The sequence below is a fragment of the Rutidosis leptorrhynchoides genome, chromosome 1, assembly GCF_046630445.1.
Source record: "Rutidosis leptorrhynchoides isolate AG116_Rl617_1_P2 chromosome 1, CSIRO_AGI_Rlap_v1, whole genome shotgun sequence".
Lineage (NCBI taxonomy): Eukaryota > Viridiplantae > Streptophyta > Magnoliopsida > Asterales > Asteraceae > Rutidosis > Rutidosis leptorrhynchoides.
This window is the reverse complement of record NC_092333.1, coordinates 700,504,411-700,520,666: the sequence shown is the minus strand read 5'-3', so window position 1 is coordinate 700,520,666 and position 16,256 is coordinate 700,504,411. Positions and strand designations below refer to the sequence as shown.

Below are 16,256 nucleotides of genomic sequence, written 5' to 3'. Positions count from 1 at the left end.
ACTAAATGACTTTAACATTTATATTCACTTAATATCTAAAACATATCATTAAACTATTTCGTTTAAACAAACCTGTGTTTCCACGGGTCATTTCACTAATATCATATAAGTTCCTAATCGATGAGTTTTAGTCATCACCGGAAACTAATGATCAAACTATTTCTATATGGACTTCCCTCTTTAAATACTTTAAATACAGTCATAAAAAATCAAAGATAGTATAACTCCAGTTTTACGCAAAAGATCTCTATACGTTTAGTTGAAAATGAACTTTTTATCACCTTAAAAACTTTTAAAAGTAACTTGTTTAGAAAAATACCAAAGAAAAGAAAGATAATGGGATACAAAGTATAAGTTGCAAAACTATTTTGATCTTTCATGATAATCAGATGAGGGGCCTACAATGCCACTTACACTACTACTCCTATTAAGAGTTTAAGACCTTTCGTCCGTAATGTTTATTCTACCACTGAATGAATTTACCTGCCATAAACCCTAACCCTAACCCTCAGTTCCTACTGAACTATGGTAATGAAGCTATTCGATGGCGGCGAATCCGATTCAGACGATGGTTCCGGCGACTTATTGAAAATCGAAATTAACGAAGAATTCGCTCGACGGTACGAACACAATAAAAAACGCGAAGATTTACAGCGGCTCGAGGAGCTAAAAAAGAAAGGCGTAATTGATTCAGATGAAGAATCATCTGAAGATGATGAAGATATTGTTAATTTTTCAAGTAAGCAGGATTTGAAGTTTTTTGATGCTTTAATTAAAGTAAGAAATCAGGATCCTTCACTTAAGAATACTGATGCTAAGTTATTTGATTCTGATAATGATGATTATGATTATGATAATGAGGCTAGTGATGAGATTAGTGTTGTTAAGGAGAAGAAAAAGAATCCTATGTATTTGAAAGATGTGACTTCAAAACATTTACTTTAAGAAGGACCTGAGTTTGAAGATGAAAATGATAATAAGAATAATAATAATAAGAGAAGTTACTTTGAGGAACAAGAGGTATTAAGGAAGGAGTTTTTGGATGCTGTTGGTGATGAAGATGTTGAAGGGGATATAATAAAAGTGAAGGAGGAGGGTAACAAGGGTGATGATGATGACGATGAAGATCATGACAGTGAATATGTAAACAAGTTGGATGAATATTTTAAGGAGGATGAGAAGTTGTTGGATGAAGATGAAAAGTTTTTAAAGGAATATTTTAGAAAAAAGATGTGGTTGGAGAAAGATAAAAGTAATCGTCAAGTATTGGATGTTGATGATGGAATAGATTTTTCAGAGGATGAAGAGGAGTTAGATAAGCAAGAGGATTTTGAGAGAAGTTATAATTTTAGGTACGAGGAAAATGCAGGCGATAGAGTAATGGGGTATTCACGAAAAGTGAATGATTCAGTGAGGAAGAAGGATAATGCTAGGAGCTTACAGAGGAAGAATAAAGAGGAGAGAATGGCACGGGCTGAGATTGAGAGGAAAGAAGAATTGAAGTGTTTGAAAAACTTGAAGAAGAAAGAGATTAATGAGAAGATTAGGAAGTTTAAGGAAACTGCTGGGATCGGTGAAGATGCGGATTGTTTGTTGGATGAACGTGATCTTGAGGAGGAATTTGATCCGGAAGAGTATGATAGAAAGATGAAGAAGGCGTTCGATGATAAGTTTTATGAAGCAGAAGATGTTGTTGACCCTGAGTTTGGTAGTGAAGATGAAGATGGTGAATTGAAAAAACCTAATTTTGATGAGGAAGATGATATGCTTGGTTTGCCCGAGGGTTGGGAGGATGAATTTGGTTCTTATGATGGGTTTTTAGGTACTAGAAAAAGATTGTTGAAAAGCAAGGTTAATAATGGTGGTTATGAAGAACAAACACAAGACAAAGAAGAAACAGTATTACAAGAAGGCAAAAAGAGGAAAAGAAAAAGTTCTGAATTAAAAAAGGAGGTAGTGGAAAAAGGGTTAGAGGAGTACTATAAGTTGAACTATGAAGGTAGTATTGGGGATTTGAAGACTAGGTTTAAGTACAAGCCTGTTAACAAAAATAATTATGGATTAAAAGCAATGGAGATATTGGTAGTGGATGATAAGGAGTTGAATCAGTTAATTCCTTTGAAGAAATTGGCGACATACACAGAAGACGAGTTTGTTGTTCCTCGTAAAAAGATAAAAGAACAAAAACAGAGGATTAAGTCTCTTTTTAAAGGAGAATCTTCAAATGGACCCCATAATGGCGGCATGAGCAAGAGGGTAAAACATGATGTTGTTGAGGTAGAAAAAGAAAAGCCACAACTGGATGAAGCTCCGAAACTGTTATCTAGGAAACATAGAAGAAAGATTCGGTTAAATGAATTGAAGTTGTCAACTTCAAGGCTTATTGTATATCAGAAACTTCAGCCTAAAGCCAAAATCAAGAAGAAAAACAAATCATAATATGATTTTTCATATAAGGTACTTTTAAATGATATTTAACTTTACTTTATGGTTCATGCTTTCTCGTGAACTGTTTATTGGGGTGAAGTTAGAGGCACAGATCTATGTAGTTGCAAATAGTATATGTGCATATTATATGTTTATCATTATAGATTCAGTCTTTATTAATATTGTAGTTGATGAAGTTGATTGCAGTATCTGTTTACTTTTTATTCATTTGCTTACAGTCTAATTTGATATGCATCTCAATACTGCCTTGTCGTTCACTTGCTCCCAACTTTCTGTACATAGTTTCTTGGCCTTTTCTTACAAACCCTTAAGAGAATAAACTTTGCTTTAAGTAGAGGTTGCAATTTGGGCGGGTCTAACTGGTTAAGGTATCTAGTAAAAGTGGATTTGGGTCAAAATGGTTTTAAGCAACCGATGAATGTTGAACACTTACTTATTTTTACTTATGAAATGTTATGAATAAGATAATAATCTATTCAGTATAAGTATAATACAGTGACCACGAATTACTAGTTGCGAAGTATTTAGTAGCTATATATAAATATACAGCTGCTAATAGTTGGTGTATATCTGAGTTTTCAAGACATCATATGATCCAACTCCATCAGATTATAGCTATTGTAGGGTTGAATTAAATCTGTTACTAATTCTTTTATATTATTTAATGAGTGGTCAATGTGATAAGTTAACTTTTTTTTTTTTTTTTTTTGGAATAACTGAATTATCTTTTTGCATTTCTGTAGCCTTTTGTTTTGCACTGAGACTTCTTGGGAGCAATGGGATGGCGGAGAAGATTCATTTTTATTTTTTTTGGGATAATTTCTTTACTAGATGAAATTTTGTTATAACTATGTCTGACTCATGGTACTTTGTCATTTTGCACCCCCTGTAATTTTGTAGATTTATTTGCATGTTTGTATTTTGATTGTTTGTTTTTGCGCTCAATTAGTTCGGCCTCTTTTTTTTACATATATTTCAGATAACTCTTGGTCTTTGTCACATTTACTTGTATGTGTGATGCTTAACTTAAATGAAAACTTTCCAGACCTAGAAAATTTGGGTGAAAACTTTAAAATGTGGGTACGTTAAACAAAATGTAGAATCATGTGACCAAGCTATCATTCAAACTCCAAAGCTTGTGCAGTTGCTCTGGCAATCACATGTCTAATAGTTGCAGCATCTGCAGGAAGTTTTACCAACGATATGGATATCACTTTCGGAGGTGAACGTGCTAAAATATTCAATGACATTGATCGATCACTTACATGATTCTTTGGGCGTATTTGGTTACACGATGATCTTATAAAGATCAGTATCCTCACCAATGTGTTTTCCAAAGGCAAAGGAGATAAAGAACAGCAGTTCCACTTATGGTTCGATCCGACTGCATCCTTTCACACTTACACTATCGTGTGGAACGCCCAAAGAATCATGTAAGTGACTAACGATTCGGTTCTCATTTTCTTATCAGTCTTTTCGTTTAGTACTGATCATATCTACATATGTATTGCTGCAGTTTCTTGATAGATAACATACCAATAAGGGTGTTCAATAACCATGAAGCTGCTGGCGTACCATTTCCCACAAGCCAACCCATGAGGGTCTACGCCAGCCTGTGGAACGCGGATGACTGGGCCACTCAAGGTGGTCGTGTCAAGACTGACTGGACTAAAGCACCTTTCACTGCTTACTACAGAAAATTTAATGCCAATGCAAACAAAGTCGGTGCTAATTCGAAGTCTACAAGTTAGGAATATGAAAACCAGGAATGGAAAACACAAGAAATTGATACAGCAGGGCGAAACAGGATTCGTTGGGTGCAGAATAAGCACATGATTTACAACTACTGCAATGACCATAAACGGTTTCCAAATGGTCTTTCTGCCGAATGCATGCGCTCTAGATTTCTCTAATCCTATTTGGGAGATATTGGCTTATTTCATAATTACATTGTAATTGATTTGTGATCTTGAAAATTCTTTATTCTTTAATTCATTGTACTTGTCTCAAATTGAGATAATGAATAAATAAATACACTACTTTTATACATATTACTTATAATTTAGTTTCAATGTTTAAAAGGAAATAAGGAATTCACATTTGAAATTATAATAGCTGATACCGTTTGACCATAGCTTGCAGCCAAAGACACGAGTTAACTTTGGCATTAAAGTTCTAGTTAGTGGGTGCAATTGCAGTTATGGAGATCGCTCGTACATAGTTATATGCAACAGGGGAAAAGGACCACATATGAAATGAAGTTATCGTACTAGTTATGTAACTCAAACGGCAAAAAAAAATAAATGTTTGTTTGTCAGACAACCATTTAGCCATGCCAGGAACCACACAACATGGTCTGGCAACGATCCTCTACTGAGCCATGGTCAAGACCATAAGACGCTGTTAATCACGCTCTGGCTAAATGGTTCGATCCGACTGCATCCTTTCACACTTACACTATCGTGTGGAACGCCCAAAGAATCATGTAAGTGACTAACGATTCGGTTCTCATTTTCTTATCAATCTTTTCGTTTAGTACTGATCATATCTACATATGTATTGCTGCAGTTTCTTGATAGATAACATACCAATAAGGGTGTTCAATAACCATGAAGCTGCTGGCGTACCATTTCCCACAAGCCAACCCATGAGGGTCTACGCCAGCCTGTGGAACGCGGATGACTGGGCCACTCAAGGTGGTCGTGTCAAGACTGACTGGACTAAAGCACCTTTCACTGCTTACTACAGAAAATTTAATGCCAATGCAAACAAAGTCGGTGCTAATTCGAAGTCTACAAGTTAGGAATATGAAAACCAGGAATGGAAAACACAAGAAATTGATACAGCAGGGCGAAACAGGATTCGTTGGGTGCAGAATAAGCACATGATTTACAACTACTGCAATGACCATAAACGGTTTCCAAATGGTCTTTCTGCCGAATGCATGCGCTCTAGATTTCTCTAATCCTATTTGGGAGATATTGGCTTATTTCATAATTACATTGTAATTGATTTGTGATCTTGAAAATTCTTTATTCTTTAATTCATTGTACTTGTCTCAAATTGAGATAATGAATAAATAAATACACTACTTTTATACATATTACTTATAATTTAGTTTCAATGTTTAAAAGGAAATAAAGAATTCACATTTGAAATTATAATAGCTGATACCGTTTGACCATAGCTTGCAGCCAAAGACACGAGTTAACTTTTGCATTAAAGTTCTAGTTAGTGGGTGCAATTGCAGTTATGGAGATCGCTCGTACATAGTTATATGCAACAGGGGAAAAGGACCACATATGAAATGAAGTTATCGTACTAGTTATGTAACTCAAACGGCAAAAAAAAAAATGAATAAATAAATACACTACTTTTATACATATTACTTATAATTTAGTTTCAATGTTTAAAAGGAAATAAAGAATTCACATTTGAAATTATAATAGCTGATACCGTTTGACCATAGCTTGCAGCCAAAGACACGAGTTAACTTTTGCATTAAAGTTCTAGTTAGTGGGTGCAATTGCAGTTATGGAGATCGCTCGTACATAGTTATATGCAACAGGGGAAAAGGACCACATATGAAATGAAGTTATCGTACTAGTTATGTAACTCAAACGGCAAAAAAAAAAAAATGTTTGTTTGTCAGACAACCATTTAGCCATGCCAGGAACCACACAACATGGTCTGGCAACGATCCTCTACTGAGCCATGGTCAAGACCATAAGACGCTGTTAATCACGCTCTGGCTAAATGGTCATTGTTCATCAACCAAACATGAGTTTCTGTCTTCTTAGAAATCAAGAATACAGAGATACGAGCCTATAGAACAGATCCTGTTCAAGTAAGGTCGTGATTATTGTTTTCTCCAACCTCATTAAATAGGCACTTTTATTTCAGCATAGAGGCGATGTGGGAAGAAAACAGAGTGTTGGGCTTATTGTATTCTGAACATACTAAACTAGGACAGTGTTATTAAGTAATAAGATCTGTTAACTTAAAGAACATATGTTAGAAAACAAGTAAATAAAATACATACTTCTAAAAGAAAGATGATTCATTAAACCCATCAAGATTCAAAAGTTTTGGTGAAGGAAAAAAAAATCATTTGAAATCACTATAGATTGAATGCTGTAAATTTGTTTCGTCTTTAGCTTGGGGAATGTTTTAGAAGGTGATGATTAGAGATAATAATTTCCTAAAAATTAAATCTTTAAAATATTATTGAGATTATAAAAAGAGCTTACCGTGAAACCCTAACCATGGTAAAAAAAAAAGAAAAAAAAAGGGCTTTTCATGCTAGTATAGTAGTATGTGTATTTGCTGGTCAGTGAAGGGAAATTTAAAGTCAAGCTATCTAGTTGTTTTCTATATAGCAGGTTGATTAAGAAAAGTTTGGACCTGACCCATTGCTAATGATACGTCAACAAGTTGGTTATTGACACTTAAAATGATTTAGAAGAATTTAGTAAGAAAATATCGATAGCACAGGCACAGCATAGATACGAAAACTTTTAAGGGTAAAATTAGCTAACTTGATTTGTTAAACGTTGTTTACTCTACAGAATAGAGATCACGAATTTTCCTGATTGATTCACAAGCTGAAACCAAATAACATGCACATACAACAACATTCGAAACAACTGACGATAATTAGCAATATCATAAAGACGGGTTATAAATCCAGCAAATACAAAAGTCTTAGACAAGATCATCGTGTAACCAGATATGTAAGAACCAGAAATCAAAATAGTAAAGCGACAACGCATGTTTCTCCTAACTAGACCACAAAAGTAAAGGGGAAAGGTAAATCATCACCCATATAACTTATCCAGATCATCCTTAAACTTAGACTTCAGTTGTTCCCGTTTTAACTTAAGAGCCGCTGTTACTAATCCAGATTCAGGAGTCCATGGATCTGGCATCAGCTTTATCTTTGCAGGCGTTTCAAACTTGTCTAACTTTGCATCTTTCGCTGCCTGCAAATGACTCAAACAAGATTTTTTAAAGATGATTATAAAATCATAATTACTACTAAAAGTCCTAGTTCTTTAAATAAACTTATCCATCCACAAGGATTTTATGCACAATTTGGATGCTATATAGATCAAAAAGAGAGTCTCCTGGAACAATGAACAAACCTTGGTAAGGGATTGCTGAACCTCAGAGACAGTTTCCTTTTTATCACACAACTCAGCAAAATCTTGGTAACTAATACCAGCATCTTTAGCCCATTGTTCTAGAACCTGACGTGCAGGGACCACTAATGCAACACAATAAGTGTGGAAGGGATCAGCATGTACCATTACATTCTCTACATACTTGCTTGACGCAAGTGCTGCCTCAACCTGTAATCGATGCACAATAATAAATTAACTATACATGCATCTGAATTCACGAAAAGATACTTATAAACACATACATTGATCATTTAACCCTAATATAATCAAATAACCAGAAGCAGATTGTCAAGGTTGGTTTAAATGTTACCTTCCCTAAGGAGATGTATTCTCCATGTTGAAGTTTTACGATATCCTTCTTTCTGTCAATGATCTCAAGGCATCCATCGGGATGAAACCTTCCGATGTCCCCAGTGTAGAACCAACGCATTCCAGTTTCATCAACCTGCACCAACTCAAACATGAGTTAAATCTGAATCTGAATAACTGAAAATTGAGTCAACATAAGTCAACATGAGGAATTTGACAAATTACAAACCTTGTAAACCTCATTAGTTTTCTCATCATTATTAAAGTAACCAGCAGTAACACTGTGCCCGCCAACTACAACTTCACCTCGCGGCATTGGTTTGTCAGATGTTAAATAGCCACCTTCATCCCATGAAACAAGCTGTAAAAAATGTATAAGCATAAACATATATAAATGTAAATAATAACATTAGAAAAATTAGATAAACTAGTACTTATTTTTTAATCATTGGTTCTCATACTTTAATATAGACACAAGGAAGTGGTGGACCGACACGTCCAACAGCATTATCATCAGCCTCAGAGAATGCAGCTCCAGCACATGTTTCAGTCAGCCCATATCCTTGACCAATTGGAGCCCTGATTATACAAAACCACTATCACAACTTACAGTCTTAAACACAAATTTTGTAACCACTACTTGATAGAATGATAACTCAGTAAGGCTTTCAGTTGATCCACATTTTATTAGAGGAAAAAAAAAAAAAAAAAAAAAAACACTCTTTTGCATTTATAAAGACTATGAGATATTTACCCGATGCAAACATTTATAAATCGTTGAGTATCAGCAGCTAAAGGTGCACCACCACAGAGCATGAAACGAATATCTCCTCCGAGTACAGAACGAATCTTCTTGAAAACAATGGCATCCCACAATAGCTTCTCTAACCCCCATGCACCGAACCAACTTCCATCTACTGCTAGCAAACGCCTTTTGTAGGCTATATTGAATATTTTTGTGGTCAAACCTCCCTTTTCCTCAACCTAAAAAAAAAAAAAAAAATTATAAACCTTAAGTTAACTAGGAAAGATGATTCCTTTTGTTAAAAGTGTGATATTACTAACCTTCTTTACTACACCATCTCGGACACGGTCTAAGATAGCAGGAACAGATGCCATTAACGTTGGCTTCAAGACGGATGCATCTCCCATGGTTCCTTTCTTGATTTTATTTGATGTGTCTGTTAAAGTCAGTGCTGAACCATAACCAATTGAACTACCCGCAGTTAACATCACAGTCTGCAAAACAACAAACAATACACATTAAAAATATTAAATCAGACAGTAGACCCGTTGTTGATACATGAACTCAAATTAGAGGTGCCAATTTCAACCCATCTAATGGTAAACAGGCTGCAAATCTCCCAAAGTATATTCATAATAGAAATAGTCTTCCAAAATTATTCTTAATCATATCTAAATAAATCACTAGTTATGAACTTTTATCCAGAGTGAAGAAGAAGTGTTGTGGGTCAAGTGGTCAACCCGAAATGACCCACTTGTAAGACACTTACTATGATTTTACCCAACCCCCTAGACCCTCTTGCAAATACTAGAATTAATGTACGAAGTTACCTCGGCAGCTAACTCGAAAATATGAGCCAATGGTAAGTAAGCCAAATAGACATCGTGGGTCCCAATATTTGGGATTACTGTCATAACTGCAGCTGCAGTTGCTACTACATTCCCATGAGTCATCATCACCCCCTAAAAAATTTAAGAAGAGCATGTTAGCACAATTAGAGCATGTATAAATTATACAGATCAAGGAGAATTTTAATTTTATTTCTTATTTTCACATAACCACTTCCCCTAATATACATCCAAAACTCCCTCAAAATACAATTATGATGTCTGCAAACAAAAATAACAAATACAAGAATAAGGTACAAAGGCATAATCAAACCTTTGGTAAACCTGTGCTTCCACTTGTATACATGATCACTGCAACATCTTTCTTAATAGGCAGTCTAGCACTTACAGGACTCTTCTGTCCCAAGCTCTCGACTTCAGAAAAAGACGAAATTTTCCAATCACCGATTTCTTTTAACGCTTCGGTGTTATCACTTTCAAAGTAGATGACATTTTCTACAGTTCGCATGCTTGGACTAACTGCAGCCACTTTTTTCAATAGCTTGGAATCACAAATCAACGTCGATACTTTTGTCTGTAAAAAATTTATACCATCAGAACATTTTAAGAGTCACAATAAAACTTCAAAAAAGAAAAAGTCTTACTTACCTCGTTTAGAGAGTGAATAAGTGCATCATCACCTAGTGAAGGATATATGGTCACCACAGTGATGTTCTGCCTGAAGCATCCCTCAAATGCAATTAACCATTCAGGTCGTGTATCAGAAAATATGGCAATACGAGTATCAGGGTCATGACCAATATGAATAAGTCCAGATGCAAAATTGCAAACCCGTTCAAATATCTGCCCATATGTCTCCCACTGATACTCCCCAAGATGTAATTTTTCAAATTTTCTCCCATCACTACCACTAACAAAGCTTCTTTCAATCAACTTCCTTGTACCAAGAAACCTATGTTGTGAATGTTTCTTACAAGACTGCTCAAAAAGGGCAGCCATTGTTGTAGCTCCTTCCCATGGGACATCAACTAATTTGGTTGATCTAACGTTACGCATGGCAAAACCTGGCTCACCGCCAACTTGAACGGGAACACCTCGTTGTTTCACTTTCTTCTTCGCTGCAAACATTGAAGAAAGAACCAACGGTACAGCAATGGCAACCATAATTGCAACTGCTGCACCATAAGATTTTTCTTCCATGATTTTTGTCAAGAAACCAACTTGTTCAGCTGTAGGAGTATTAATGCTGCTTCCCTCTGAATCACCCATTATACGTAGCAGGAAATGTCAAAACAATAATTACCCTGAATTCCTACATTCAAAGAATGATCAATCCAATCAACTTATAATCATAAATATAAGAATAAGAATGTAATTAAGATAGAAGGCTAAAAGCATCAAAAGTGAATGATTAACTTATACGTATAAATTGTGAAATTTTAAATATAACATACTTCAAATATCTATATATACATTCAATCAATACAGAAACTGCTGTAAATTAGTACAAGATCAACTACTATAAGTGAAATATGAAGGAAAAAATTAATTGTGTATAAGCATTTAAATAAACATTTGTGATCTTATATAATCGGCCAAATATCACGAATCAAAGGTTGAAACCACAAACATTCATCAATAAATCATGAATCACCTGAATATAAGCTGATCACAGATGTCATTCATAACTACTAATTGCCTGCGTAAATCTTACGCAATACGTTTTGACGGTGATTAGATTAGTCCGTTATCAAAAGAAACCCTAGAATATTAGGACCGAGAACCATAGATTATATATTACAATAACTAATGATCCCCACAAGATCAAAATTAAGCTGGTGAGAAATTGAAATTTATATTTTCTATGAAATAATAAATGTTTTTTAATTAATTAAAGGAGAAAGGAGATGGAGTAACAACATACCTTAGAGAAATAGTGGTTTTCCGTTGTGCTACCTTTCTCTCAGCATAGAAAACCAGGAAGCATGTGTATGTAATATGTATGTATGTATTTGCTTTAAACTACGACTCGAAGAAGGCGCAAAAATAAAATAAAATAAAATAAGAAGGTAGCTAATGGAGAATAATTCTTATTTTTGTGGTGCTTTCGAGAAGCTAATGATTTTTCTTTGTGTTTTTATTGACAACAAAATCTAGTTATCAAAATATGTGTAATGTAGTTCGGCATGGTTTTAAGAAGGTGTGTCTTTTTTAATTGAAGAATAAATCTTCTAACCATCTCCTAAATAAAAAAATTATATAACTATAACTATAACTATAACTATCTAACTTATAACAATTGCTAAAAATAACTTTTATACTACTACGTAATACTTAAGTAATAAGTATGAACCAGTGAAATGACCCGTGAAACCACGGGTTTGTTTAAATGAAACAGTTTAATGATGTGTTTTAGGTATTAAGTGAACGTAAATGTTGAAGTTATTTAGTTTAATGACCCGTGAAACCACAAAGTCCGACTAAGAAACTCGTCAGCTGATCATTTCATCAAACACATAAAATGCATATTAAACAATCCACATCCAATCATAAGAGATGATATTAGTTGTCATTTTATTTTAAAAGTGTAAATTAAAATATAAATTTAGAATTGGTTTCCTTCTGTCAAGTTTTTATACCTTCTCGTACTCAACTCAACTCAAAATAATTAATTAAAATAATTCAAAATTATTTAATTTTAATAATTGAAATAATTATTAGTAAGATTTAATAATAATAATTAATTAATAAGATTTAATTTTAATTTAAAATTATTAGATTAATGACATCACCCACCATGCTTAGATTTTTTTATTTTTCTTTTTGAACTTTTTAACAAATGAATTAGTCTAATAATGACATCATCATTTTAGCATTTTAATATTAACTATAGATAGATTATGAATTCTATATTTTTCATCTCCTCATACACCACTTATGTGATATTGGGTTTTGTTGTTGTTGTTGTTGTCATGAGATAATTTATTAAAGAAAATATTAAGCTTAATATTGAGAATATAAACTTTATAATTAATGTTTAATCATTCTTCATTATGGTTATCATTTTTCTTAATTTATTATTTCAAAAAGAGAAAAACCATTTTATAGTGCGTGAATGACGATTCTTGTACGAGCGAATCGTTCATCTTTAAATAAAAAGATAGTTCTATCGATGTAGCTTTCACGTCTGCGCATTGTCATCATAATAAACTCACGAAGGTATATCAAACCTCATAAAACTACTTGCATCATAAAACTATGTTTACTATCAACATCAAAATAATTGCAAAAAAATACATAAAATCTTCTTGATCGATGTTGTATGTTATTTTTAGATGGCGATCGATTGTATAATATACAAGTAAAGAAATAACAATACGTATTTTGAAAGAGATTGGAGAATATCTGGCTGTTATACATGTAAGTTGGGTGTAGAACCAACATGTCATTGGTTAAAAAAAAAAAAAGTTGAGTGCACATTTTTCAAAGTTTTTAAAATTTTTTAATCATATGAACCAATCATATATTTTGATTCTACATCCAACTACGTATATAACAGCCTCATGTACACTGTACTGATTTTGAAATTATTTATTACTCATACATTCTCCTTCTTTAACATATACAGTATACGTTACACAATTTACTTTATTAACATCTATTATTAATTTGATCATACGTCACTAATTTTTTTTTTTTTTTTTACTAACAAATAGTTGATCATTTTTTGTTTTAAAATTAGGGCGACCATTATCATTAGAGTTAATTACACTGATGGTCTCTGTGATTTTGGTTAAATTACGTCGCTAGTCCCTAACTCTTAAAAATTATATGCTTCGTCTCTGTGGTTTTAAGTCCAAACGGCGGTGGTCCATGTAGTGTTGGTTAAATTACGTCGATAGTCCCTAACTCATGAAAATTATATGCTTCGTCCATGTGGTTTTAAGTCCAAACGCTGGTGGTCCCTGTGGAATTTGGTTAAATTACGTCCCTGAATTACGGAAACACTAAATCGCACCCTTCTATTTTCACATTTCTATTGTCTTCTATTATACTATTCAAATTCACCCCTAAATCTATTACATTACATCATCCAATTATACATCTGCATATGTATACTTATTATGTTATGTTATAGGTGCACGAACTGTGATTGCAATTATTTAGCATTGACTGTTAATTAATCTGTTTTAGAGGCAAAAATCTATAAACCCTATTTGGAGCATGACGCAACTAGTTAAGCGTGCCAAGTATAAATTATTTGTTAAAGACCATGACGTTCCTGGCATTTTGAACATGGTAATTTATTCATATATATTCATCGTCATTATACATCCGTATACGTATATACATAATTTGGTTTTCATTTGTTTGATTGCAGACTATAGAGAGGTTTACTTTTACGCCCAATGATTCATCATTGTCCAATAACCTAAATGTGGAGTTTAGACATGTTAAAGGCAATTTTTATGTTTACGTCCCTGAATTACGTCCCACAGGGACGAAACATATAATTTTTAAGAGTTAGGGACTAGCGACGTAATTTAATCAAGATCACATGGACCACCTCCGTTTGGACTTAAAACCACAGGGACGAACCATATAATTTTTAAGAGTTAGGGACTAAAGACGTAATTTAACCAAGATCACAGGAACCATCGGTGTAATTAACTCTTATCATTATCATCATCATCAACCATCAATGATCAAGAATCGTAAGAAGATAAAAATAATTGAAGGTAGCCAAATGCCCAAATGGCACTAAAACGTCAAGGCACGCACTTCAAACCCTATCGCGGAACTCATTGATTGTTCTCCGGTGGACACTTTACCATTATTTAATGGTTCATTTAACAAAACGGATAACGTGATTCTCTTGTTTTCATATTCTCATTTATTTATTTATTTATGTTGATTTACATCCATTTTATATGGGGGATGATTCTCACACACACTTTTTTGATCCTCACACACCAATTTAAAGAAATGAAGTATTATTAGAAGAGTAAAAGGTTAAAATAGGTGTGTGAGGATAAAAAAAAAGTGTGTTAGAATCATCCCCATTTTATATTTTATACTATCAATTATTTTATGAAATATATACCGACTACGTTACTTTATTAATTTCAAAATTAATAGTAGTAGACATTCAACGATAATTTGGTTTTTATTCGTATTTCACCGAGTCTACTTTATTTTGATACTTTTATACACATACACACACACACACACACACACACACACACACATACACACACAAAAATTGATATTATACGGATAAAAATTTGTGAATTACTAAACGGAGATGTCATTTTGCTGGAGGAATATATTAATTGGACGCAGTATTTAACAATAACGTATTACGTATGAATTGAAAGGGGAAACAGACGTGTTCATAGAAATTAAAAATTATTGCACATATATATATATATATATATATATATATATATATATATATATATATATATACGTTTTCTCGGGGATTTTCTTTCTTATGTCATATACGGTTTAGTATTAAATAATGTTATGTTGCTGTCCTTCAAAGTCTAGATGTTAAAAAATTCATACAATAAGGTATAAGTTTTTTTTTTTTTTGAACAGCGATTGGGATCACCCGAGAGGGACTAAACCACCCGTTGCGATCCTCCCGTTTCGACTATGCCGATGCAACGATAATAACCCCGCCCCCATCGCTGCCCGGGAGGAAACCTTGAAACCGATCCAAGAGCACAGCCAAGTACAATAAGGTATAAGTAATCGTACTCAAACATATCATGCATGATTGTTATACAAGTAAAACAAACGTATATAAAATAACCTTCCAAACTGGACTTCAAATCCATAAATAAAGAGTAATTTATCGTCAATGCAATATAACATGGAAAAAAATATATGTGAAAAAAAAGTAGGCCATTGTAATGCAACAATGTATGAAATAATAATAATAATAATAAACAAATAAATAAACTCTACACATGAAAAAAAAAAAAAAAAAAAAAAAAGTAGGTCACTGAAACTAGTCTTGACCGATTTACAACAATCGGTAAGAGAAGCCTACAAAATTAGATAAAGTTGAAACCCAACGAAGAAATCGTCCTGTCAAGTACAATTGACATACAGGTTAACACCTGACAAAGTTAGATCACAAATAAATGTATATAACCAAATATATCGTGCTCAGCTGCCGAAATCAAATCATCTCACCTGTAACCCTTTCAGTAATGATCCCCTTCCGTACAGGGATCACATATTAGTATGAAATAAACTAATAACAACCAGAATGCAACACCTATATACTCGGATAATCAAATTTAGAAACCTTTTCAAACCAATTCCGTCAATTTGACACATGTTCCATAAAATTTCATGTCAACTTCTTTTCAAATATGAAGTTATGAACTGTACCAAATTGACGCAAACAATCTCACTTCACAATTAAAGGATCATGAAAGACGTTGGGTTCCCAACAGTTGCCTAGAAAGATTTAACAACTAACAAAAAATAAAATATATGAACTTCAATTAGGCAGCTATGATTATGCATGTTGGTTTATATACATAATATACAGCATCATAAATACACAACCAAAATATGTACTTTCATATACTGGCAAGTTGAAATTGAATGAAGATACCCAAAAGAAAAACAGAACAAACAGTAATTAGTTCTAAAAACACAGTTCGACTAGAACTTAGTTTCAGAATTCAAGCCGTACTTTGTTCC

General features: G+C 33.4%; 2 protein-coding genes, 1 non-coding gene and 1 pseudogene across 3 annotated transcripts; 2 read left to right on the top strand and 2 right to left on the bottom strand.

Annotated features, from left to right (window-relative positions):
• Positions 1-484: 484 nt before the first annotated feature.
• LOC139896223 (uncharacterized) lies at positions 485-3,441 on the top strand. Its single transcript, XM_071878846.1, is given in 2 exon segments — positions 485-2,457; positions 3,192-3,441. A coding segment is annotated over 1 exon segment (1,914 nt). The 5' UTR covers positions 485-525; the 3' UTR covers positions 2,440-2,457; positions 3,192-3,441.
• A 297-nt stretch (positions 3,442-3,738) lies between these two features.
• Positions 3,739-4,482, top strand: LOC139853342 (xyloglucan endotransglucosylase protein 1-like; annotated as a pseudogene).
• A 1,608-nt stretch (positions 4,483-6,090) lies between these two features.
• LOC139887465 (small nucleolar RNA U3) lies at positions 6,091-6,305 on the bottom strand. Its single transcript, XR_011773297.1, has one exon. It is a non-coding gene; the product is annotated as a small nucleolar RNA U3 (small nucleolar RNA).
• Positions 6,306-7,075: 770 nt separating this feature from the next.
• LOC139886148 (long chain acyl-CoA synthetase 8) lies at positions 7,076-11,545 on the bottom strand. Its single transcript, XM_071869894.1, has 11 exons — positions 11,458-11,545; positions 10,182-10,845; positions 9,847-10,107; positions 9,516-9,647; positions 9,006-9,179; positions 8,695-8,924; positions 8,402-8,519; positions 8,170-8,301; positions 7,942-8,076; positions 7,593-7,799; positions 7,076-7,430 (listed from the first exon to the last, which is right to left on the bottom strand). The coding sequence occupies exons 2-11, from the start codon at positions 10,800-10,802 to the stop codon at positions 7,266-7,268; spliced, it is 2,175 nt and encodes a 724-aa protein (XP_071725995.1). The 5' UTR covers positions 10,803-10,845; positions 11,458-11,545; the 3' UTR covers positions 7,076-7,265.
• Positions 11,546-16,256: the final 4,711 nt, after the last annotated feature.